The sequence below is a fragment of the Sturnira hondurensis genome, unplaced genomic scaffold (assembly GCF_014824575.4).
Source record: "Sturnira hondurensis isolate 20B ecotype Veracruz unplaced genomic scaffold, ASM1482457v3 Scaffold0007406, whole genome shotgun sequence".
NCBI lineage: Eukaryota > Metazoa > Chordata > Mammalia > Chiroptera > Phyllostomidae > Sturnira > Sturnira hondurensis.
In genome coordinates, this window is record NW_028080037.1 from 10,520,195 (window position 1) to 10,545,242 (window position 25,048).

The following is a 25,048-nucleotide window of genomic DNA, read 5'->3' on the forward strand; positions in this document are numbered from 1 at the left end:
GTAACCACATCTTAATTCCTATGCTAAGTTTGGGTTATTCTATGAAAACTGCACCCTTAGCAAGCATCTTACTTCAGAGTACCAAAGCACTGGAGAAGACAATGCAGACAAGGAGATAATTGCAAGATCCCATCAGTGATACCCAACTGAACTACTAAAGGGCACAAAAACATCTTGGCAGCCAGGTATCAATGTGCTGAGGCAACTAGAACTCCCGAAAGCAGCTGTTTTGCGATCATACCCATCTTGCAAGATGGTGGGTAGACAACCTCACAAAATCTGAAGAGAAGGCCAACAGTTAAAGACTGAAAAAGGGAAGCCGCCCGCAGCCAGGAGCCATCTAGCAGAAGAATGGCAGATACTCCCAATCCATGAGATATCTCAGGAAGAAATTCCAAGCAGAAGTCCACACCAGCTAAATCCACAATTAAAAGCAAAGGGATGAGCAAAAACCAAACACAAACAAGAAAAAACCCTCACAGACACAGACAACGGTATAGTGATTGATTACCAGAGGGAAGGGAGGGTGGGGACAGAGAGAAGAGGGTAAAGCAGGATAAATGGTGATGGAAGGAGACTTGAGCTGGGGTGGTGAACACACAACATACAGATGATGTACGTATAGAATTGTGCACCTGAAACCTATGTAATTGTATTAAGCAATGTCACCCCAATAAATTCCATTTTAAAAAGGGAAGGTCCTTACCACTGTGACAAAGTCAATTGGTAGGAATGAAAAGGGTGACAACAAAAGAGTTTTAAATTCTCGAAATGCCCAAATATTCCGTTCATGAAGATGTGCTTTGAAAACTGTTGAGCCATGAAGAAAAACATGAACAAAAACCGCTATAGAAAAAAAAAATAGAAGAAAAAAAACCACTATAGACAACACAAAAAGAAAACTACCAGTATCACTCCTAGAATTTGTCATCACCACTCCCACAACTGACCTTGACAGTGAACAGTTCCAGGGTATCTCAACAACGTGTACTTTTAAGAAGAAGCTGCATGAGACTGGATATCAAGAAGGCGAGCTCTCCAACCCAGAGGAAAAGAAATACGAACTTACAAAGCAGGGCAAAGGAGACCAGAACTGCGAACTCTAAACTTTTGCCCAAACCAGAGCCCGTCCTACTTCCAAAACTATCTGCACTGCCTTGAAAACAAAGCTTATCCTCAGAAGCTAATCTTCTAAATCATTTGCAGAGTTCTAATTAAAATATCCTAAACAACAATAACAAACAAACCAACCTCTGCAGCGTCAAGGGAATTGCTTTCCCGCGGACTAATTAAGAAGCCTGTTAATAAACCCAAACATAAGGAACCCTGCAAGACACCACAAGGCAAATGCTGCATTTGCACCAAATACCCTAGAATATCAGTGAAAACTAAAAACACACCAAGGTTACTTGTGAAGGTCAGGGCTCCATGCCCCAAGTCTCAAGGAAGAAAAGCTTCCCAGACAACATTCAAGGAAAGGAAGTTTCAGACTGTCATCACCACAGGTGTGGTGTTGAAGGAGGGCGTGGTTGGTGCAAGGCCAGGCTCCCCACATGTTTCTATGGGAATGGCCTTGCTTAGGAGGCTGGGCGGACTCGGGAGGAATTTCTCTGCCGCACAGGTTCTCAACCAATACAAAACCTAAGCAAATAAACCGTTCATTCCAGGTCAGAAATAAAGGCAGTAGAGTCCCTCCCAGTAAGTCCTGTGAAATTTCAAAATAAATAGGAGTCCATCTCTTTCTCACATAAGCCTCTGTAAAGTTTATATTGTCTTGTTTTAAGGGCTGAATCAGGGACAAAAATTGTTTCTAGGACAGGTTTTTTTTTTTGGACTTTAGGAATCTAAACCCCCAAGAACCCACACAGGTCCCAAAATGAATTTCTCACATTACAAGTACATGAGGAATACCTATAGAACCATTCAGACGAATGAGGTGGACCTGTGCGCACTGACAGGGAAAGATATCCAGGGCAAATCGTTAAAAGGCAAAAAACAAGATGAAGAGCAGAGAGCAATATACCATTTTTGAAAAATAAACTACATATGTATTATAAATATAGCCAGAAATATTTTTTCCACGAGGCATAGTTAAGGATCAGAAAGATAACATATACCCATTAACATTTGTTTTACTAGGGAAATAAATTAGGAACATAGAAAATTTTTCCCTTTATTTCACACAGTTCTGCAGTAATTGCTTTTTCTTAATAGCCATGAATTATCCCAACTTTCAAAAATTAAAAATTTTAATGATGTGAACTAGACTTACTGACTTATTGTAGTGATCATTCACGAAATTTACAAATATCAAAGATTATATTATACATCTGAAATATAATATATATCAATTATACTTCCATTTAAAAACTTAAAGCAAGATTCTATTAAAGGTGCTATTAGCCTATTCCCAAATAAATGATTTCTCATTATTATCCTTTAAGTCCTAGCCACAATACCCAACAATTAGTAGGGCTCTTTCTAAATGGGCTAGCTCACAGGCGAAGGAGAACAGGAAGACAGCTAAGAGTCAGGAAAGCAGCGGAATGAATGAGAGCTACATCATGCGCCCCATGAGCAAGAACCACATTCAATTCTATGACTGTGATCCCTGAGTATCAGAGCACTGGACTGATTCCAGAGAAAGAAATGTAAAGACTCACCAGATAAAGGTTATTTTTGTCCTGAAAGGCATACTGTAATTGGGGAATCCAAGGACTTAGGCTTCGAGATAATATGTTCCGTTCTTCCTCAAAAAATGAAACCTTGAAGAAAAAGAAACCTTTTAGACAATTATAATATAAAGAAGTAAATGTAAAGGAGGGGGAAGTGCCCTTTTCTCTCTCTTTAAGCCTGAACGGATGTCTCTAGTTAAAAAGAAAAAAAATCACTTAGCCTAGCATTCCACGATTCCCATCCATTCACCTACTTTGCTCACAATTTTTGTCAGATCTGTATATCATCTGCCCAATTACTTACCATTTTTCTTTAAAGTCAACTCACTCCCTTTAACTCTAAGCATCTTTCTGTTTCTCTTCACCTTCCCTTCCTCAATAATTCAGTCCTAAAGCCATTAGGTGAAGCAGATTAAGGTCGGCACCCATGACAGGTGGTAGGGAGAGAGCCATGGTCGCCCAGAACACAGTACCAGGCCCAAGTAGGGTGAGGATGGCTGCAGAGGTGTGGGGGCAGTCCACCATAGGACAAGGACAGCCCACAGGGGCAAAAAAGGAACCCATATGTAGGGACGGCCTGGAACAGAGCACCTGAGCCCACCAAAGGGAGGGGGCAGCACCAAAGACAATAGATTAGATGCACACAGATGTGTAACATAAGTTAAAATACTAAGGATAGTGTCAGAGAAGAGAGTTACAAACATGGAAAGGGTGTAATTTAGAATGAACCCAGTGAAGTTGGTACTGGCATGAATACATTGTTTTCCAAATACAGAGATACAGAAATATAGACGTAAATGTGTGTGTGTAGGTAGGTATATCATATATACCTGGACCTGTATTTCCTAGCTCTGTCCACTGACAAGGGCCTGGGAACAGGGATACCCCAATACCAATGAGAACACCTAGCATCCAGATCTTGGCCTCTAAATATAATTTTATACTAAAAGGGCTGGGTGCAGGGCTGGAGCAAGTGAAATAAAAGTATAAGACCCTGAAAATCTTGTGCCAGAAAGCAAGCAGTACTCCAAGATGGGAATATGTTAAAAGGACAAAAATCTAACCTGAAGAGATTCTCATTAGCAAACTTGGAAACAATTTGAGTGTGAAAATATGTAATAAATAACAGGCCTTGGCCAGGTAGCTTGGTTGGTTAGAATGTTGTCCCAACATTGCAAGATTGCAGGTTGAATCCCTGGTCAGGGCACACACAAGAATCAACCAATGAATGTATCAATAAGTGGAACAGCAAATTGATATTTCTCTCTTTATCTCCCTCTCTAATTAAAAAAAAAAAAAAAAACAAGCTTCCAGCCCACACCTCACAAGGGGTCACCTTGAGTCATTCACCAGGAGGAAGGCATCCCTATTTGACTCTGCAGTGTGCTACATTGGATTACTTTGTTTTTGCATGCACAATTTCCCACCTAAAACTGAAACATCACAAGGCCAGGGCTACAGCAAATGCTTCTTCTTAAGGACCCAGAAACACTCCAGACACAACAGGGGTTCGCTAAGTGTTTCCAGGTGAGAGACGGTGCGTAGGTGTTGGGAGGTTCGGTGAGCGTCTTCCACGCCTCTTCCACGTGACCTGCCACATGCGGCCATTTTGCCTTTCCGTGGAGTTGCTCGCTGCATTCCTAAGTGCAGGCTACACCCCTCTCGGACTCTAACACGCAGCTTCCTGCCCTCCGCTGCCTCTGTGTTGGAGGCCCCACAAAGTCACCGAAGTCCTCAGACTCTGACCCCAACCTCCTCATTCCAAAAGCCCCAAGGATCCCCAACCATCTCACAAGTCAAACTGCCCTTCTGAAAACTGGTCCTGGGGGGAGAATGGTAAATTGCCATTTAATGGGTGTAGAGTTTCTGTTTTGGATGATGTGGAAGTTCTAGAAATAAATTGTGGTTATACAACATTGTGAATGCACTAATACTAATGATTGTGTCTTAAAAATAGTTAAAATGGCCCTGGCTGGTGTAGCTCAGTGGATTGAGCGCAGGCCTGTGAACCAGAGGATCTCGGTTTGATTCCCAGTCAGGGCACAAGCCTGGGTTGCAGGCCAGTTCTCTGCAAGCCAACTCCCAGCAGGGGACGCACAAAAGGCAACCATACATTGATGTTTCTCTCCCTCTCTCCTTCCCCTCTAAAGATAAATAAATGAATAAAATCTTTAAAAAAAAGAATTTATTTTAAAAAAATAGTTAAAATGATGAATCTGTGTTATGGATATTTTGCCACAATAAAAAAAAGTTCTTGAGATTTCCTACCAATTATCCACATCCCACCCAAATGTCATTTCTCCCATTCCCCAGTCTATTGATTCAGAACCACAAAAAAAAAAGAAAAAAACCACAACACCCATATAGCATACTAGCACTCAAACCTCCAGAATGTCGCGCACGCCACATCCAGCACATTCTCGTCACTTCTCTCTGCCTAGAGCCCACAGCAGTGTAGGACTCCCTGACTGTCTGTGGCTCACTCACATCTCTCCTCACTCCATCATCTGAGAATTTGCTAACTGCTCCTGGGATGCTCTAGCTGTTTTAGCCGGTAAGCACCTCGCTTTATATACTTGCCCTTTTCCTCTGCTTTCCAAGTTTGTTTTTTAATTGATCTTAGAGAGAGGGGAAAAGAGGGAGAGGTAGGGTGAGGGAGAGAAGGACAGGGACATCAATTTATTGTTCCACTTATTTATGCATTCATTGGTTGATTCTTGTATGTGCCCCAACCGGGGATCAAACCCCCAACCTTGGGGTATCGGGACCACACTCTAATCGACTGAGCTACCCAGCCAGGGCTCCAGGTTATTTTTAAACCCTGCAACTAACATCCATGGAGCTTCAATTCCTCGTACAGGCTTCCCATGGAGCCAGGTACATTATCAGACACATGAATGTGTACTCGAATGCCTGTAACTAATAAATTACTCTCTGAACTCCAAGGCTGATGGCCGTCTCTCTAGAAACACAGCAAATGAATCAATATGTCTGAAGCATCTCATTTAAAAGAAAAATACTGCAACCTTAAAGATAACACCTTACTCATTCTCAAATAAGCAACTCCCTAGCCATATAAGAATTTTATTGTTTTTCTCTTTTTTTATTGAAATTTATTGGGGTGATGCTGGTTAACAAAATTATAAAGGTTTTGAGTGCACAACCCTATTTAATGTCTTCAAAGACCTGTTATAAAATCAAATATTCATGCCCAAATCACAAATATATAAAATGTGTACAAAAGAAAATGCTGACTCACCCTATAATATGCATATCCCTCACCCCCAGCTAATAGTCATAAAAGATCTTAACCTCATTAATTAAAAGGCCAAGTTGGTTCTGAATAAAACACAACTATAAAAACAGGATAAAGAAATCAAGGGGAACTTGTGAGCCTTCAAAATGAGTCAGTATCAGTTCAAGAAAAAGAGCTAAGGACGTGAGAGACCTTTCTGCCCAGGCAACCATAATTAACTACAGAGTCACAGAGGAAAACGGGTTGGATCCCAGACGTCAGTTCAGGAAATGATCTCTGCAGCGAACATGCTGCTACAGAGAGGGAAAGGGCGTGATGCTAGAATGCTCCTACCTGCTCCTGGGCCAACAAGGCCTTCTTCTTCATGACTTTCATAGCATAGATGTCCCCGGTGGCTCTCTCTCTGACCACGTGCACTTCAGCAAAGTGTCCACAACCTACCAGGCTTCTGACTTCAAAGTCCTTTGCAGAAGGCTGGAGCTCCTGCAACTCAGCGATGGTGTCGGAATCTGCAAAGCATGGAAGAATTGCTCCCAGGTAAATAAAGAGCTTTCAATATCTGACTCTTTATGAAAGCCAAAAAAAGAAAAAGTGTTCTTATGTCTTCCCTCACTGTCAAAAGACATTTAGTCACTTTCTAATCATCACGAATAATTATAAAATCGGCACAAAAGTGTTTTTATATGTTCAAATTAAGGGCTTCCGAAATTCCAAAGCACAGTTTCCATGGCAGCTATAATTTGCATCCTGTAGACTTAGAAAATAGAAGAATACAAATCATGCTTTTCCTCCTCATCTCAGAAGGCTGCAGGGCAGTGTTTGGTCAAAGATGCTTGTCCTCACTTAGACCAGTTTACAATGGGACGTAAGCAACATGATCCCCATCTCAATGTTGGAGTTGGTTTCCAGATCATTCCATTCTGACCACATGCGCTCTGCTCAGTCTTCTCTCAGTGGCCCATTTTATCTCCCCTGCACTGTGTCAGTAATAGTAATGCCTTCCTCACCTTAAAAAAAGTAAAATAAAAACAAAGAAACCCTTAGCCCAAGGAACCAAGCGGAGCCTGACATTTGCTCTGCGGAGCTGACATGTCACAGATCTGGAAGGGTTTGCAGCTGTCTTTCTCTTAGCACATAGTCATTCATTTTCCTAGTACAGTCTTTTTTTTTTTTTAATTGGATTTATTGGAGTGACACTGGCTAACAAAACTATATAGGTTTCAGGTACACGATTACACAACACATCATCTATACACTGTTCTGTGTGTTCACCACCCCCAGTCAGTCTCTGTCATTACCATGTACCCCCCTAAACCGTCCTCTACCTCCCGCTACACCCCCACCCTGGTCCTAGTGCAATCTTTTGCTTCGGCTGCTACAACAAATACCACAGATGAGGTGACCTGAACTACAGGCATTCATTTCTCATCATGCTGAAGGCTGGGAAATCCAAGATCAACAGGTTAGCAGATTCAGTTCCTGGTGAGGGACTACTTCCTGGCTTACAGACGGCCGCATCCTCATGGTGTCCTCACATGATAAAGAGAAAGGGACCTCTGGTCTCTCCTCCTGTTCTTGTAAGGACATTAATCCCATCTTGGAAGCCCTATCCTCATGATCTCACTTAAATCTAAGTACCTCCCAAAGGCCCCACCTCCAAATACCACCCCACTGAGGGTCAGAGCCCCCGGCACTTTAATTTGGGAGGGACACATTCGGTCGGAGATCTTCAATGTATGAAGTATGGTCTAAATAAATGGACAGCAGATTTGGAACCAAACATACACTTTTTAACGCTCTAAGAACACTAGGCTGGAGCATCACGGAATATGCAACAACCCTAACGACCATCACTGATGGGGGGAGCAGCTGTGACTGACTGAAAAATTAATTCAGTTCTGCACGTTACGGGGAAACTGCACTATATACAGGGGTTACACTCCAGAAGAAGACAAGAAAAGTGTATCATCAAAATTACCCAGAAGAATCCGTCAGAAAGGTGCCTTAAAGACCGAGAAGCCGTCTTGCAATCCCAGAGTTACCCTGGGGTCCTCCAGGCGCCGAAAGGACCATCAGTTCCACAGGCTGGCCACCAGATAAGGTGAAAAGCTAACATTTCCCGAGTTACATTCAACTCAGCAAGTTGTTCAGACAATGACAGGGACTGAGTCCAACAAAGGGAAAAGCCATTTCACACCCACAGTCCTACAGTGGCATATTGATGAATTAGCCAATGCAACTGTGATTGTTATCACACACCCCCTTGCTTGTCTCTCGGGTGGAATTCCATTCATTTGGATCGAAGGCACATATGACGAACTGTTACACTGAGTGCCTTTCCGCCCACAGACCCACCTCTCACGTTAGCCAGTCATCCTGAAAACACCTCCCTTTGGTCACTTGGGGAACCAGGCGAGAGCGGTGGGTAGACCCCCATGAATTCATCATGACCACTATAAAAAATAAATCTAGAGCACCTACACAGAGAATTCCACGCAGAAGCAAAATTGAAAGCTGAACAGTATTTTCCTTTTAACCTGACATCACAGTGCCAAGCCCTATCTTTCTTTCCTGTCCCTTTCCAAGTTTCTTTCAGATCAAGTATTTGAGTTTTGAATTGTAATTCCGCAAACGTGCTGGCTTGCAACTCTCTGGATTGAACCTGATTTTATTATTGCTCCCACAGAGGGCTAATTTCTCTTGATTCTCTATTGGGCCTTGGGCCCCCAACTTGCTCACAGCATTTGTCCAACTTATTAGCTTTGGGCCTGTCATTGCCAATCACCAGACATCTCAATCACACAAGCAGACAAATTGCTTCCAGGCAAAATGATCATGGTAGTCCCAGAATTCTGAGAAACCACTCCAAATCTCAATGTCTTTTTCCAAATGCTTTGGATTATTCAGATCAACAGGTGAGATCCTAAACTCAAGTCTATAACTATTAAAAAACAACAACAACACCTTTACAATTTCTCTCTAAATCAGCAGCTTCTGTGACTTCAAAACCACATCACCCTTCATCCCTGCATGAGGTTATAGCATTTAAGAGCCCACTGAGGTGGAGAGAAAGACCCAAGCACTGTAATGAAATGCACTCAAAGAATGACCTTGTCAGATAAACATTTGCACCCAGAGGGCAAAAGCCAACACTGCTGAATCCAATGCTTCATTTTAAGACTCAGTAATCCAACATTTCAACTTCTAGGAAGTCGCACTTCACAGAAACACTAGCACATGTGCTCAGAAAAGATACGCATGAAAATGTGATGAGCACGCTTCTAACAGAAAAATAATCAGAAACAACCTAAAGGTCCATCAACGGGGAAGTCCCCCACATAAAAGAACATTAGGCCCATGTTTAAGAGAATGAGGTAGAGCCCAACCTCCACTAGAACACGTAATTTTTCGGTCTGTTTTGATCATTATTATAAAATCAATATCTAAAACGGAACCTGGCACATAGCAAATGTGGCATAAATATTTGCTGAGTAAACACATTGCTAAGTGAGCAAAGCTAGTGACAAAACATTATACATGTATGTAAACAATAATGTAAACTGGGCTACTTTCGAATGGAGCTGGCCAGAGCAACTGCCTGGCACCTCTCCTGTCTTGCATCTTCAGGATGTTACAAAGGGCAAAACCACCTTGGACTGTGCAGACGCAACCTTGTGTCCCAAAGCACTGTTTGCCAAAGCGAAAGAAAAGAAAAACAGTTATTGTAAGTGATGACTACTAGACCGAAAATTTTAAATACTTTTTAGAATTAACATCGCTATGTTACATTACCTGCACCGGTAGAAATGCCTTCCTCTATTGATGGAATTGCTCCCCTTCCCTTTCTCATAAGTACTCATTGCCTTTGTCTTCTAATCGGAACACTGTTTGGGCTTTGCCTGCACCAGCGATTCCCGAATAACTATTCTTATTGATCTTCAATAAACGCTTATATCTCAATTTTTAATTTAACACATATCCATCTTGTGTAAAATTAAACAAGAGGAAAGTGAGAACATGCATGGAAAAGGCTGACAGATACTGGAGCAAACGGAATGGTACATAGAGATTCATAATACTACTTTCCTTACCTTTCGATATGTTTGAAAACTGCCATATTAGATACTTTATATAGACAAAAAAATTGCAATGCTATGCACCAAACTATTAACAGTGGTTATATCAGGCAGGTAAGACTTTGAGATATTTTTCTCTTTGGCCTTTTATATTTAATTTTGTATTATGTTTACAGTTAGGGAAAAAATACTTCCAGTTATAATTTTCCCACAAGCATTGAAATTGTGAGCATACAGAAACTCTTACCTTATGGTAAATGGAGATGCAAGAGGGTAGAATTTCAGCTATCAAAACGACAAGAAAGGCCCGACTGGACAGTTATGAACACTTTTCGATGCGTGTTTTAATTTTATACTTGTTATTTTTTACGCAAATTATGAGACACTATGCTTAAGGTTTAGCCACTTATTTTGTTTACTTAGCATTGTAGCCAGTCAACCAATATTCACTGAGCATCTACTATGTGCCAGACACCAGGGGTAGAATAGTAATTAAGAAATAAAAACCCCTTCCCAAGTCCCCAGATGCTAGTTTCCTGCCTCCCTTGGCCCATGCAAGGGGCAACAACACACCAGGGCTTTCACTCTGTCTCATTTCCTCCAACAGTCCCTAAACAAAATCTCCCTCTCTACGACAAGATTCCAGAAATTACGGCAACAGCAGCTGTTGGGCCCTTCTTCTCATGGGGAAACGAAGCTTACATCCCAAAACGGAAATTCAAATGGGGGAAAAAAATCATACTAATGCAATCATCCTTTTTCAATCATAGCCTCTCAACTGTACTCTCCAGGAAGCCTCTTCAGTAAAATGAAACAGTTCCCTGGAAGAGAGTGACATTAGAAGAACCTCCGCCTCACTGAGCCTAGCCCCCTGATTACTGAATGAGCCTAGCAGATCGACTGCTTAAAGTGACCAGAAGGCAGTCTCAAGACTAATAATGAAGGTGCCTATGGATGGCTCGGGAAATTCACCTGTCACACAATTCCCCTTCCCCTCACACTCCCTATTCGAGATTTTAAATATTCAAGAAAATAAGGTGGGAGTTTATCTGAACAAGTTCAGAATAATGAGCAAACACCCCAAGTACATTTTAAAGATACACAATATATTAAACATCGGTGAGGTTTATGACTATGACTAGTGGGGAACACTGACGGTCTCTGAGCGCCAGGCAACACAATAAGCCTGGTCTAAGCACTACTAACTCACCCAGCCTTTTCAGATATGCACTTTCCCTGTTCTGCAGATGAGGAAATAAGAGGACAGACAAGGTTCACACATAAATATCTAAAGCCACTGTACTTGACATACATTGATTTTACCTACTCAAAACTCCCAGCTCCGCCCTGGCTGGTGGGGCTCAGTGGACTGACTGCTGGCCTGAGAACCAAAGGGTCGCTGGTTCAATTCCCAGGCAGGGCACATGCCTGGGTTTCGGGCCAGGTCCTCAGTTGGGGGTGAGTGAGAGACAACCACACATTGATATTTCTCTCCCTCTCTTTCTCCTGCCTTTCCCTAAAAGTGAATAAATAAAATAAAAACTAAAAATAAATAAATAAAATCTTTTAAAAAGAATATGAAACTGGGACACCAGCAGCCAACTCCCCCACCAAATGGAAGTCAGGCAAAGTCAAGAACAGGGTGCAGGCAGGGCTGATTAAGGCCCTAGGCACATCTGCTTTCAACAGCCCCTGCCTGCATTACAAAAAAATTTTTTTTTCAAAAATTTATATACTTTATGACTAGAGTGGCATAATGATGAATATAATCCAGAACCATTATGTATTATTTCTAGATTCATATTTTCTTTATGACTTTAAAATAAATTAAAATGCATTAAATTTGTTAAAATTAAATATTGCGGGACCTAACCACTGTGCCCACTATGCCTAATGAAGAGTCCACTCTGAATGAGCAGAGGAATGGGCCAGAGGACATTATTTAGTCCCTGGAACCAGCCATACCTAAACTTTGACCATCCCTGAATTTCTCAGTTTCATGCGCCATAAATTCACTTTCTGGCCTAAGCTAGTTTGAGCTGAGTTTTCTAGTCCTTGCAAGCAAGAGGCCTGACTTCTCTGGTCTCCCAACTACAATAGGTGGAACCTGACCTTGCAACAGCAACTGGGTCTAAGAGCTCGTTCTGCCTCTGGCATCCTTCCAGTTTTCTCTAGCAGAACAGTCTTCGAGAAACAGTTCTCCCAACTTACGCTTCCGGACAAAGTTGCTCACGTGCTTCATCTTCATCAGAGCAGGCTGACTGCACTCTTCAAAGAGAACAAAGAGGGCATCTAATATCCCTTCTCGGGAAAGAGGAGACATCTGCTGTTGAGTCATAAAGGGTGGTTTCCCCTAAAAACAGCAAACAGCAGATGGAGACACTGTCAATAATGAAAAGCTTTGATCAATAACATCCATCCACACAGAGTAAATTACAAGCCACCAGCTCAACTAACTGCTCATGACACACGCTAACAGCACAATTCTGTGGCTTCATTCTTTAAAGAGACATCAATTGACAGTCATTAAGTTATCACTTGTACGATTCCATTACTGCGGGTTTCCTTCACCAGCACCTGGGAAGACAAACTTCACATATCTGCCATTAGTAGGAAAAGATCCTTCTTCCTTAACAGTCTGAGACTCACAGGAACATTTATTCTGGACTTTGCTGGTCTTGACATGTCTCCACGTCTCTACAACAGGAAACAGTGATTGCTACTTCCTGCACATGTACCCAGAGGTTTACTAATATAACTCTAGTTTCTTTAATTCACTAGAGTGACTTTAATCTAGAGTGGAAAAAGGGAGTGACTATACTACAGATGAATGCATTCATGATCTACAGCAACAGTTGCAAACTGGCAGACTGTATCTAGCCCACAGACATGTTTTGTTTGGCCTGTGGTATGTAAAATAATTAGAATTATCTGCCAATATTGAAAGATCAGATTTTGCCAAAAAATGGGGCCAGGGGCAGATTTCTGGCTTCTCGTAAAGCACTGGTGGGTCCAGCAACATTGCCCCACAATCCTGCCTGGTGCTCTGAGCTGCAGCTACGGAACAAGGCCCTCTGGGTGGAGAATGCGTTGGGCATGCAGTCTTCCACCCGGCCCAAGTGACTCATTTATACTCCCTGCCTGGCCCCCAAAGACATGAGTTTGCAACCCCTGATCCAGAGCAATGGATCCCACGTGTCAGGCCATGGACTGTGTGGTGGTCTCTCTGCAGCTCCCATCAAGAGCTGGAGTCTATTTCCCCTCCCCTTGAATCTGCGCTGTTTCTGTGCCACACTTCAACCAACAAAATATGACACATGTGACACTGCTTTTGTTTTTTGTTTTTTTTAATATATTTTATTGAGTATACCATTACAGTTGTTCTATTCCCCCCCTTCATTCCCCTCCACCCACACACTCCCTCCCCCACCATTCCCTCCCCTTAGTTTATAACCACGTGTCTCAACTTCTTTAGATTCTGTATTTCCCCCAGTATTCTTGCCCTCCCCCCTATCTATTTTCTACCTACCATCTATGCTATTTTCTGTGCCTTCTCCCCCCTTCTCCCCCTCCCACCCCCCTGTTTCTAACCCTCCATGTGTTCTTCATTTCTATGGTTCCACTCCTGATCTAGCTGTCCTCTTGGTTTGCTTTTGTTTTAGGTGTGGTTGTTAATAACTGTGTGTTTGCTGTCCTTTCACTGTTCATATTTTTCATCTTCTTTTTCTTATATAAGTCCCTTTAGCATTTCATATAATAAGGGCTTGGTGATGATGAACTCCTTGAACTTGACCTTATCTGAGAAGCACTTTATCTGTCCTTCCATTCTAAATGAAAGTTTTGCTGGATAAAGCAATCTTGGCTGTAGGTCTTTGGATTTCATGACTTGGAATACTTCTTTCCAGCCCCTTCTTGCCTGTAAGGTCTCTTTTGAGAAATCCGCTGACAGTCTGATGGGTACTCCTTTGTAGGTGACTGTCCCCTTATCCCTTGCTGCTTCTAGGATTCTCTCCTTCATTTTAGTCTTGGCTAATGTAATTATGATGTGCCTTGGTGTGTTCCTTCTTGGGTCCAACTTCTTTGGGACTCTCTGAGCTTCCTGGATTTCCTGGAAGTCTATTTCCTTTGCCAGACTGGGGAAGTTCTCCTTTATTATTTGTTCAAATAAGTTTTCCACTCGTGGCTGTTTCTTTCCCCCTTCTGGTACCCCTATAATCCGGATGTTGGAACGTTTAAAGATGTCCTGGAGATTCCTAAACCTCTCCTCATTGTTTTGAATTCTCATTTCTTCATTCCTTTCTGGTGGGATGTTTTGTTCTTCCTTCTGGTCCATTCCATTGATTTGAGTCCCAGTTTCCTTTCCATCGCTATTGGATTCCTGGACATCTCCCTTCATTTCAATTAGTTTAGCCTTCATATGTTCCTCTAATTTGTGACTATATTCAACCAGTTCTGTTAGCATCCTGATAAACAGTGTTTTGAATTGTGCTTCTGAGAGGCTGGCAATTTCTTGGTCGCTTAGAGTTATTGGCTCTGGGACTTTGAGTTCTTCTTGCACCATCTTTGGGCTGTTCGTGCCTGTTCTGTAGCAGGATCAGAGCCCTAAAGTGTTCACTAGAACAGGGCAACTAAGTCGCTGGGTTGTGACATTGTATGTGGGGGTGGGGTCAAAGAGGGACAATGGCTTCCCGTCTGCCGCCTGCCACCGCGGCCCCGGCGCCCCAGCCACCACCGTCACCAGGCCCACGCGATTCGTTCCACTGCACGCGAGTGTGCCACCGCCGTCAGCCCTCCACCACTGGGTTCGCACCCTGGGGCCTGTGTGGTCCGTCTCACTGTGCGCGAATGTGCCGCCGCGGTCAGTCTGCCCCACACCCCAACTGGTTCCGGGCTGCCTGCGAGCCTAGGTCAGGGAATCTGTCCTGCCCGACCCAGCTCCGCTGCTGGCTCCGCCTCTCTTACCGTCCCCGTTGAACAGTTCGTAGTTGTCGGACTTCCATATAATTCCGTTTTCTGGTCTTTGGGTGTGTCCTAGTTCTCCAAACCTTTGTTGTGTTCAAACTTGGTTGTGGGAGAAGGCACAGCGTTTCCACCTATGCCTCCATCTTGGCGGAAGTCTACACTGCTTTTGCTCTTTTGGAAAGCCAGCCACCACGTAAAGAAGCTTAAGCTGGACAGTTCAGCAAACTATGGCCCATGGGTCAAGTCTGACCCACCACCTATTTTTATAAATAAAGCTTTATTGGAATACAGTCACGCTCACTAATGTACACACTGCCTAGGGCTGCTTTTGTGTTACAGTGGCAAGGTTGAGTAGTTGCAGTTTGCTGCAGTTTGTAGACCATATGGCCTACAGAGTCTAAAATACTTATCATGCACCAAAAAAATCCTATGATCTGTGGGTTAGACTTACTGAATAATGAGATCTCATAATGAAGAGAGACCAGGTAGAACAACCCTAGGACACTCCAGGCTGCGGTCAGCACCCAGATGTTCCGGTCCTGGCCAGGCTCCCAGCTCAACACGGCCCCCTGAGTGACCCCAGCTGATGTTATACCGGGGAGCGGAAGTTGAATTCAGCCAACCCACAGAATCACCAGAAAAATAAATCGCCATTGCTTTAAACTTTGTGAGTAGTTTGCTACACGCCACTGGATAACAGAAACAGACTAGCTACATTTGAATCACCTGGAGAACTGGAAAACTAAAAACAAACAACAAAAAAACAGATTTTTCCGATGCTATCTGCAACCTTGAATTAAAATTTTACAGTTTATAAGTTAAAAATCTGTTTCATTAACAAGTCCCCTAAGAAAGTCAAACCTCAGCCAGGTTTGTGAGACATTGGCCACAGTATCTATTCCTTTACAGTTCTGCCACTAACTCAGAAAAATAAAATTCTTTGTTTCTTATGCTCTTTAATGAGTGTAGACTAAGTAGAGCAGCAGTTACCATATACGGTAGCGATTCTTAAGTTTTCAAGTCTTCCATAACATAAGAAAAAAATGAACATTATATAAATATTCTTTTAAACACTATATGTACCCAGAATTTAAAAGGGTCATTTATTCTGAAGTTATGTCCTTTCTTTCTTGGTGTTTCTTAAAATACCCTTTTTTTAATGAAATATAAAACCAACTCACTCTAAAGTAACAATAAATTTATGTTCACTTAGCAGTGATTATATTTAGGAGGGTATTTATGAAAGGAACCTGTGTGATAATAAACACTACCTCAAAGAAAAACAAAATCATTACTCTATTAAAATCTTATTAAAATGGCACTTTATGGAGAAAGAACAGTACCCTCAGCTGTTTGCATTAGGCAAATGTTAAGTACGTGCTATATTTGCAACGGATGGCTTTCCTGGGGGTAAGGAGACTCATTTGAAAAAAGGTGAACTGGGGATTTACCCACAATCCCTCCTGTTACGACACTTAGTGTTATAAAGACATTTTAGAAACTGGCATACTCTGGCAGTGTTGTCCAGCGGTTGCATGACCAGTGTTTGGAGCAGGACAGATCAAAACTAGAGCCTGGCTGTGCCACGTACAAGCTGCCTGCTCCTTCACAAGTTCTTGCCGCCTGGGACATGTGTCTCCTTCAACCTGGAATGTAACAAAGGCTGCCCCTACCTTTGTTACAGGGCTGAAGATAATCAGGAACATGCTGGTTCTGTGCCCAGCACACTGGAAGCCATAGTTATTCATATGTAATCAGCATAGTATAAGTTCTTGAGAAATTTTATAATAAATTGAGAGTGTTTGGGGTAAAAAAGGATGAAAAGGCTAAAAAGCAGAAGCACACCCGTTGGCTAAGGTTAGAGACGGACTGTTCGTTTGCAGAAAATATCTCAGGATTGAAAATGAAGAGGGGACAGTCCCAAAGAACTACCTAAGCTTTTAGTCTGTCTCCATTCTAACCTGTTTGAACATTCCCCGCTACAAATATTCTGAAAAAAAATAAAAATAAAAATCATCAAGAACATATCAGTATTTATTATCACACAGGTTCCCTACATAAGTACCCTCCTAAATATAATCAATCCTAAGTATACATCAATGTATTGTTACTATAACTATTATTACTATTTCTGAAGGGCCTACCAAGAGCTGGGCAAGGAGCTAAGTGCTTTGCATGGATAATCTCATTTAATCCTCACAACTGTCCTGTGAATTTGGTGTTATAACCTCTATTTTTTTTTTCAGAGTTAAAAATTTTTACTTTACAAACAACCATCATGGAAGTGAAAAGACAACTCCCAATATGAAAGAAAATATTAGCAAATCATATGCCTAATAAGAAAATTGTACCCAGAATACAAAAAAACACTCTTACCAGTCAACAATAAAAAGCCAAAGAACCAAATAAAAAGTTGACAAAGGACTTCCGGCCAAAATGGAGGCATAGGTAGACATACTGTGCCTCCTGGTACAACTAAAATAAAAACAATTTAGAAACAAAATAACCTGACAGAAAATTGAACTGTATGAAAGTCTGACAACCAAGGAGTTATTTTAACTCTTCTGTACGCATTCATCCAGCCCGGCAGGAGAGGCTGAGTCGAGTGGCCAGGTGGAGAGGGGTCGCCACAAAAAAAGGGCCAGCAGGGGGCCTGCAAGGCAGCAGCAGGTGGACGTTGGGCATACAAGCAGCAGCTGGCAGACCCCGGGTGCAGGGTGGCAACAGGCAGACCCAGTGAGGTGGCGATTATGAAGTGGAGCACTGTGCATGGCCAAGTCCATGAAACCTTTTAAATACATTCAATGATAATGACGGAATCAACAGAGATGAATATTCCTGCAGACCCTGCAATCTGTGTACACACCAATCCTGTCTTCTCATAAATATTTCTGGATGCATGCTGAGAAAATGCACATTCTGTTTAGTTGCCTCAGTGTCCTCTAGCACCTGTCACAGCAGTGTTTCTCTTGCAATCAGTTTCCCTCACCTCTATGGTGCTACCACTTGACCATCCCCCATGGAACTGCAGACATTATAGCCCATGGGCTTTTGCAAGGCCTGAGCCAAGGACCCCTGCAAAAATATTGCCATCCTTTTTTTAAAAATTTTATTTATTTTTAGAGGGAAGGGAAGGAGAGAGGGAGAGAAATATCAGTGTATGGTTGCCTCTGCCGGAAACACACAATGTACCGTGTGTCCCCTGCCAGGAACTGGCCTGCAACCCAGTATAACCTCTATTTTAAATAGTGGCAAACAGATTCAGAGGAGGCAGGTGACTCACCCAAGGTAACACAGCTAACAAGTGCTGCGGCTAGAATGCGAACCTAAATCTTCACCACTAGCCATATTTGCCCCCTGACTTGTGAATACAAAAGTCAAAACAGATCCCTACATCAGTGGTGTTTCATCTATATCAGAAACAAAAGAATTAGAAATCTACTTGGATAAAAGCTCATGACATTAATTTTTAATACTCCTGGGATGATGGAAATGTTCTATACCTTAAGAGGAATGTAGGTTTCACAGGTGTGGTATTTATCAAAACCAGGTTTTTTTTATCTAAAACGTAAATATCTCTTGAATGAAAAAGAAACAGGATTATACCTACAGAAATTTTAGTCTAGCAGACCTTTGTTCATTTGCTCCTCTTTCTTTAGCAAAAGGCTAAATGTTTGTACAGATGTATAAAGTGCACTAAATAATTTTTTAAAAATTTCCTTCAAGGGCAAGTTTAGCTATCTACCCCTATCTGCACAGGGACCCCTTTTCCCCAGTACTATCAGGGAGTATAAAACACCAAATGGGATTCTCCTGGATTAGCCTCAGTGCTATAATAAAGGCAAAGGTGAGTGACAAGAAAGTTCCAAGGAAACAAATTCAGGTGAGCGGAGTTGGCAGCCTGTTACCTGGAAAAAAAGATTCAGCCTGGAGGCCCGGCTGGCAATGGGCTCAGCAACACCAGAGTCCGGTGGATTCCGTGCTCCATACTTGAATTTCAACATCTCCCCAGTGGTGCTGAGCAGAAATAAGAGAAGGTCAATGTAAGGAGCAAGGGTGTGAGTGAGCCTGACCTTCCTCAAGACATCAGGGATGGTGTGATGAGGACCAGCCATCACACAGGTCTGGGGATACTCCGTCTGGTGACGGAGAATAAAAACCAGATTTTTATTCACTGTAACAGGTGATGCACTTATCTGACACAATCGCTCAGTTACAAATTTGTTTATTTTCTGCCCTCCTTAGAAGGTAAGCACAAAGGCAGGGATTTCTATCCTTACATGGTGGGGACACATATAGTGTGATACACAGTAGGTGCTGTTAGTTACTAAATGACTGAAAATAAGCAAACCACATACTATGCTGGGATTTGATGAAAGTGTTATAAGGTTAAAAACACTTAAGGTGAGGGCAATTGGGGCATGGGTGAGCGTGTGCGCAAGCGTAATTGCAATTTTTAACAGTGTGGTCAGAGTAGACTATACTGAGAAGGTAACATCTAAACCAACCCCTGAAGGGAGTGAACAGCAAGCCTTGCCGATAACTGCAGAAACTACCCCAGGCTCAGGTACAAGCCAGAGCCAAGGTTTGAGGCAGGACCTGGCCTTCTCTAATATAGTAGCAGGGGGACCAGAGGCGCTGGAGCACAGTGCAAGAGACCGGAAGTAGCAGGTGACGGATGGATTCGGGAGTATAAAACACTAAATTAAGCTCACAGAGGTGGTCGGTTGCTGCTCGACTCCACTAGACAGAACAATGAAGGTGGTGCTGACAGGAGGCAAGGCAGAACACCCTAAGACCCCTCTCAGGGTCAGAAAAGAACAATTTCCTGCTGCCCGGGGCACCTCCCGGGCAGACCCTCCGGCTCCCGGAGTGGAAGTGGGCGTGAGCATAGCCTGCGGGAGCAGACCCTCCCGAGTACCAGCAGCCCTGGGGGCTGGACCACCGCCCTCCCCACTGCGGGAGGCAAGGCGGGATTGGTGTGGGTGGAGGAGGCCCTTCCGAGGTCTTGTGAAGTGGGGTGACGGAAAATTGGGCGTAAGGGGGCGTTAAGACTCACGATCAGAGGATCCCACCGGTCTGCACTCGGCTCGGCTTAGCGCTTCCCGCCGCCACGTTTGAACCAGAAACGTTGGGTCCAGCCTATCAGAGTGCCGGTACCTATGATTGACATCTTCGTATTAGCCACGCCCCATCCCATCCAAGTCCTTAAAGGGAGAGGCTGCGGGGCGGGCCTTGGAGGTTTGAAATTGGCAGTTAAGCAGGATGCAGTGTTTAGGGAGCTTTGGTTCAGTATAAGATCCCCAGGGAGATCGCCAGGGCGGCGTCCCCTGCTTTCCCGGACGCTGGGAGGAGGAAGGGAGCCAGGCCTCTGCCTGGTCTTGTTTCTCAATCTTAGCTGAAGTCTAAGTACTTGCTACTTTGGTAAATCAACTGGTTCTCTGCTACAGCTGAGGTAGCAGATGTTTTGAGTTTGAACTTCGACCTGCCTCGGTGACGGCATCTTCGGTCTAATGCCCTGCAGAGTGTAGGCACAGGTATTGAGACTGTCTGAAAGGATATTGTAAAATAAAAAGCAAGAGATGTAAACAGGCACTTCACCAAGGAGGAAATCCAAACGGCCAACAAACATATAATAAGGTGCTCAACCTCACTGATAATCACAAAATAAGGAAAATAATGCCACAACGAGGTAAAATAATATGCATGCAGATTAGGGGGGCATCTGACAGTTTCAATAAGGAGGAGCTACATGCATTCACACATGGAACTGTAAATTAGTACAGTGTTGGCACTATTTGTAAAGTTGAAGATATGCACATTCTATGACTCATTCATTGCCATCTTTCTCAAAGAAACTCCTAATTATGTACATCAGGAGACATGTACAGGGATATACAAATAGTATTGAGTGGTTTGTTTTTTTTTAATATCCTGGAAGTTACCCATCTGCAATAGAAAGGGTAATTTCCTATTTGCATTGTTTTCAAACAGCAATGAAAAGGAATAAACAACAGCTCAATACAACAACATAACGTGTCTCAAAACAATGCCGCATGAAGGCAACAAGACAACAAAGTGTAACGTATTCACATGAATTTCAAGGGCTGACAAGATAATGTTGTTTAGCGAGGGCTGTACCTACAGGTGGTGAAACCTAATGAAAGCCAAAGTGTCAGGGCTCTGCTACGATCTGTTTCTTAAGCTGGGTGGTAGTATGGAGGTTTAATAATTATTAAACTGTGTGTATGATGTCCCATTTATGTATATAAAAGTTAAAATCCTTTCTGTACTCTTCTAATCCCTACACTAGCTAGAACTGGAAGTGTGTCATTACACTCACACATGCACACACATGTGCACGCATCAGTACAAAAGCAAAGTTACAGACATGCTTAATACACTTTTCCCCCCAAAACAACTTGTTGTTCATTCCTGGCACAATACCGATAGCTATGGTTTATCGAGCACCCCCTTCCTTTCCCAAGCACTGTATTCCTTTGAATCTCATTGCATCACAACCCTAAGCAGGAGGAATTGTAATCCACACTTTACACACTGAGGCGGAGGGAGGTCACGTGACTAATCTCGAGTCCTTTAGCTTTAGGTATTGGAGCTAGGTTTGGAACCCCAGGACTAACGGACTCCAAATCCTTTGCTCTACAGAAAACCTGCTTCTCAGAGGATGTTACAAATTCTCCCGGCCTCTGCTTTTGTCATGTTGCCAGGGCTGACCCAGTCCAGAAAAAAAAAATGTATGAAAATAAGAAATGCTTCTAATGACTTGAGAGGGTTTGGGGACAGCAAGTTGAGGGGAGACACAAAAAGGGGTGTAGGCAGCTCTTGTCCTGACCCGAAGAATCTCAGAAAAACTGTGAATGCGGATCTAGTCGATGCCTCCGCTGATTTCCCCGGTCCAGCAAATTGTTAGTGTCCAGGTTTCACAAACAGAAACCTTTACCAGAATGGGGAGACCTATTGACCCTAAATTAGAATGCAGTGTTAACAGCCTTTTGCGCAGCACTGAATCCTCAATATCCTCCTAATGGCCTAGTGGGACGGTTACTGGCCTCTGCCAATCCTTGGTGAAACAAGACAGGGAATCAACAAATAAGGTGAAGAAAGGAACATGAAATAAAAACCACATTAACTCTACTGCTTCTCTTTCAAGGACGGTCACTGCACAGAAAGTGTGGAAGGAAAAGAGAGTAAGGAGGGATGGCAGTGGCCGCGTGGGTACTCAAGGGGTAAGCACAGCCAAATAGAACGAACTGTCCTCAGAACTAGACTGTCAGGGGACCTTATGTTTGTTCTTGCCCACAATGAAGCAATGATCAGTTCTAGGTTGAGTGTGAATCCTTGGTGATTGCTGCGCTGGGGATTCTGGAAAATCATCAGAACTGAGTTATAATGAAGGGCATTGTGATGTTCTTACATTTAATCATCCACTTATTCGAAAAATCCTCTGTGCCCAGCACAGAGGGTACCAAAATGAAAAGGACACCCACCTTGCCTGTGTGGGGGGAAGCTGCGTATGGTGCAGAAGCGGGGCGGTAAGCAGACAACCGTAAGACCTAGGGAGGGGTTTCCGTGGTGGTGGGGACTGCAGAGGGCTATGGCAACCAAAGGAAGGAAGGGCGGGTGGCCCGCGCCAGAAAATACCTGAAACTTGAAAATTAAAGAGACGTGATTGCCCTCGACGCATTCAGCTGGGAAATGACCCAGCAGAAGTAAGCCGATGCACCTTAAAGAGACAGGAGGATGGACTGACTGCGAGACTGGAACTAGACTAAGGGGCACATTAACAACCGTACATTCCATCCTGCCAAAGGGCAGAAAAAGAATCTGAGAAGCTAACCCCATTCTAGACATCAAGAGGCAAAGCTATTCTGGTCCCTTTGGCAAGAAAGAGCCCCTCAGGCTATTGCAACTGCAGGTAACTTTTAAATAATAAAAATAACGACCACTAGCTGCGTGCTTTCTAAGAGCAGGACATATCCCAGGTATGACTTATTCCCAAAAAGGTGTCCCCGCCACCAGCACAAGAGACACTTTCAGGTCACAGAGAAAAGTCCTTTTTAAAATTTTACCCTGTGCTCAGGAAAGCTGCAGCTAGTCCGTCAAACCAGATATTTCACAGCTTACATCACTTGGCATAAGGCTACAGGAAGTATTTAAGAACAAAGTAATGAGCGAACAAATAAAATGATAAGTAAACACTAGTATAAATGGCACATAAATATAGCTTTGTAAAGATCTTGAAATTTGGAAAACCCACGTCATTGAGCTAACTTCTTTGAGCCTAAGCTTACGCCTAGTTACTGTGACAAGAGCTAAGAGATGTGAAATGCCCTGTGAAATCGAAAGCCAACAGCCCACAGACTGGGAGAAAATACCTGTAAGTCAAGTATCTGATAAGGATCTAGTATCCAGAACGTACCAAGAATTCTTTCTCAACAGTAAAAAGACAAATAACCCAACTTTAAAACATGCAAAGGATTCAAATAGGCATTTCTTCAAAGAAGATATGCAAACGGCAAAAAAAAAGCACATTAAAAGATGCTCAACATCATGAGTCGTTAGGAAAGAGCAGATTGAAACTACAACGAGCTAACCCTCCACACCCACTAGGATGGCCACAGTCAACAAAAACAGACAATGTCACGTGTGGGTGTGGGTGTGGAAAACACGGAACCTTCCTACATTGCTGGTGAGAATGTCAAATTATGGTGTCGCTTTGGAAAACAGTTAGGCAGTTCCTCCAAAAGTTCAACACAGGAGCTGTGACCCAACAACTTCCCCTGTATGTTTATACAGCCAAAAGAAATTAAAGCATACTCGTACATTTTCCAGGTTTAAAGATTATGAAGATTTTAACAGATTGTTACAACTCTCATTCTGACAGCGACTGGTGCCAATGTTTTGTCCAAGTTTGAATGAATCATTTCTTATCTGTTTTTCCTTCTTTGACCCTAAACAAAGCTTCTAACAAGGAAAGATGAAATTTCAAAACTCAATTAAATGGCAATTAGCCTTCCTGCCATTCGATTCTAGATAATTACTCTACCATGCATGCTTGGGCATATCAGTCAATTTTGTTTCATCAAAAAGGCTACAAGCTTTAAAACACATCTCCAGACCTTCAGCCCACTGATTTCAGAAGTGTTTTATAATCTCCCGTTCATTTAAAATACAAGAAATTTGCCCTGGCTGGTGTGGCTCAGTGGATTGAGCGTGGGCCTGTGAAGCAAAGGGTCACTGGTTCGATTCCCAATCGGGGCACATGCCTGGGTTGCGGGCCATGTCCCCAGTGGGGGACACATGAGAGACAACCACACATTGATGTTTCTCTCCCACTCTTTCTCCTTCCCTTCTTCTCTAAAAATAAATAAAATATTTTTTTAAAATACAAGAAATTCAGGCACCTGACTCCCTTCAAATGTTCTCTCACGACAACCAGCGAAAATGCCAACTAATCCCTACGGTGTTCAAGAAAATGAGAATGGGCCCCAGACAGGAAGAAAATGCCTGCAAACAATACATCCGACAAAGGGCTGTGACCCAAAATATACGAAGAAGTCTTAAAAGTCAACAATAGGAGAACAAACAACCCAATTTAAAAATGAGCCAAAGACTGTAACAGATACCTCATGAAAGAAGATGGACAGATGGCAAATAAGCGCATGACAACGTGTTCCGCATCATCTGTCATCAGGGAAATGCACACTGAAACAACAGTGTGACACAACCACACGCCCATTGCAATGACCAAAATCGGGAACTCCGACAACACTGAGTGCTGCTGGCGACGGACAGCAACATTCCCTGCTGGTGGGAGTGCAACGTAGTGCAGCCACTTTGGGAGACAGCTGGCAGTTTCTTACAAAACTAAACGTACACATTCCGTACGGTCCGGCAGTCACATTCCTTGATATTTAAGGAGTTGAAAACTTAAGTCCACACAAAAACCTGCCTAGCCCCCCCCACACACACATACATTTTAGCTGCCTAAGGACAAGGATCACGCCCATCTTGCTCCCAGCAATGATCTTCAGCATCTTGCACAGGGTCTGGACCTT

The 25,048-nt window shown here is 43.0% G+C and overlaps 1 protein-coding gene across 6 annotated transcripts in view; it reads right to left on the reverse strand.

Moving 5' to 3' along the window:
- CIT (citron rho-interacting serine/threonine kinase) overlaps positions 1–20,103 on the reverse strand; it is a 150,661-nt gene extending 130,558 nt beyond the window's left edge. For all 6 annotated transcript variants that reach the window (XM_037052227.1, XM_037052226.1, XM_037052225.1 and 3 more), the window contains exons 1-5: positions 20,029–20,103; positions 18,878–18,986; positions 12,219–12,360; positions 6,265–6,440; positions 2,664–2,765 (exon numbers count right to left, since the gene is read on the reverse strand). In XM_037052227.1, coding sequence (XP_036908122.1) covers positions 2,664–2,765; positions 6,265–6,440; positions 12,219–12,360; positions 18,878–18,973 — 516 coding nt within the window. In that variant the 5' untranslated portion in view covers positions 18,974–18,986; positions 20,029–20,103. The remainder of the gene's footprint in view (positions 1–2,663; positions 2,766–6,264; positions 6,441–12,218; positions 12,361–18,877; positions 18,987–20,028) is intronic.
- Positions 20,104–25,048: the final 4,945 nt, after the last annotated feature.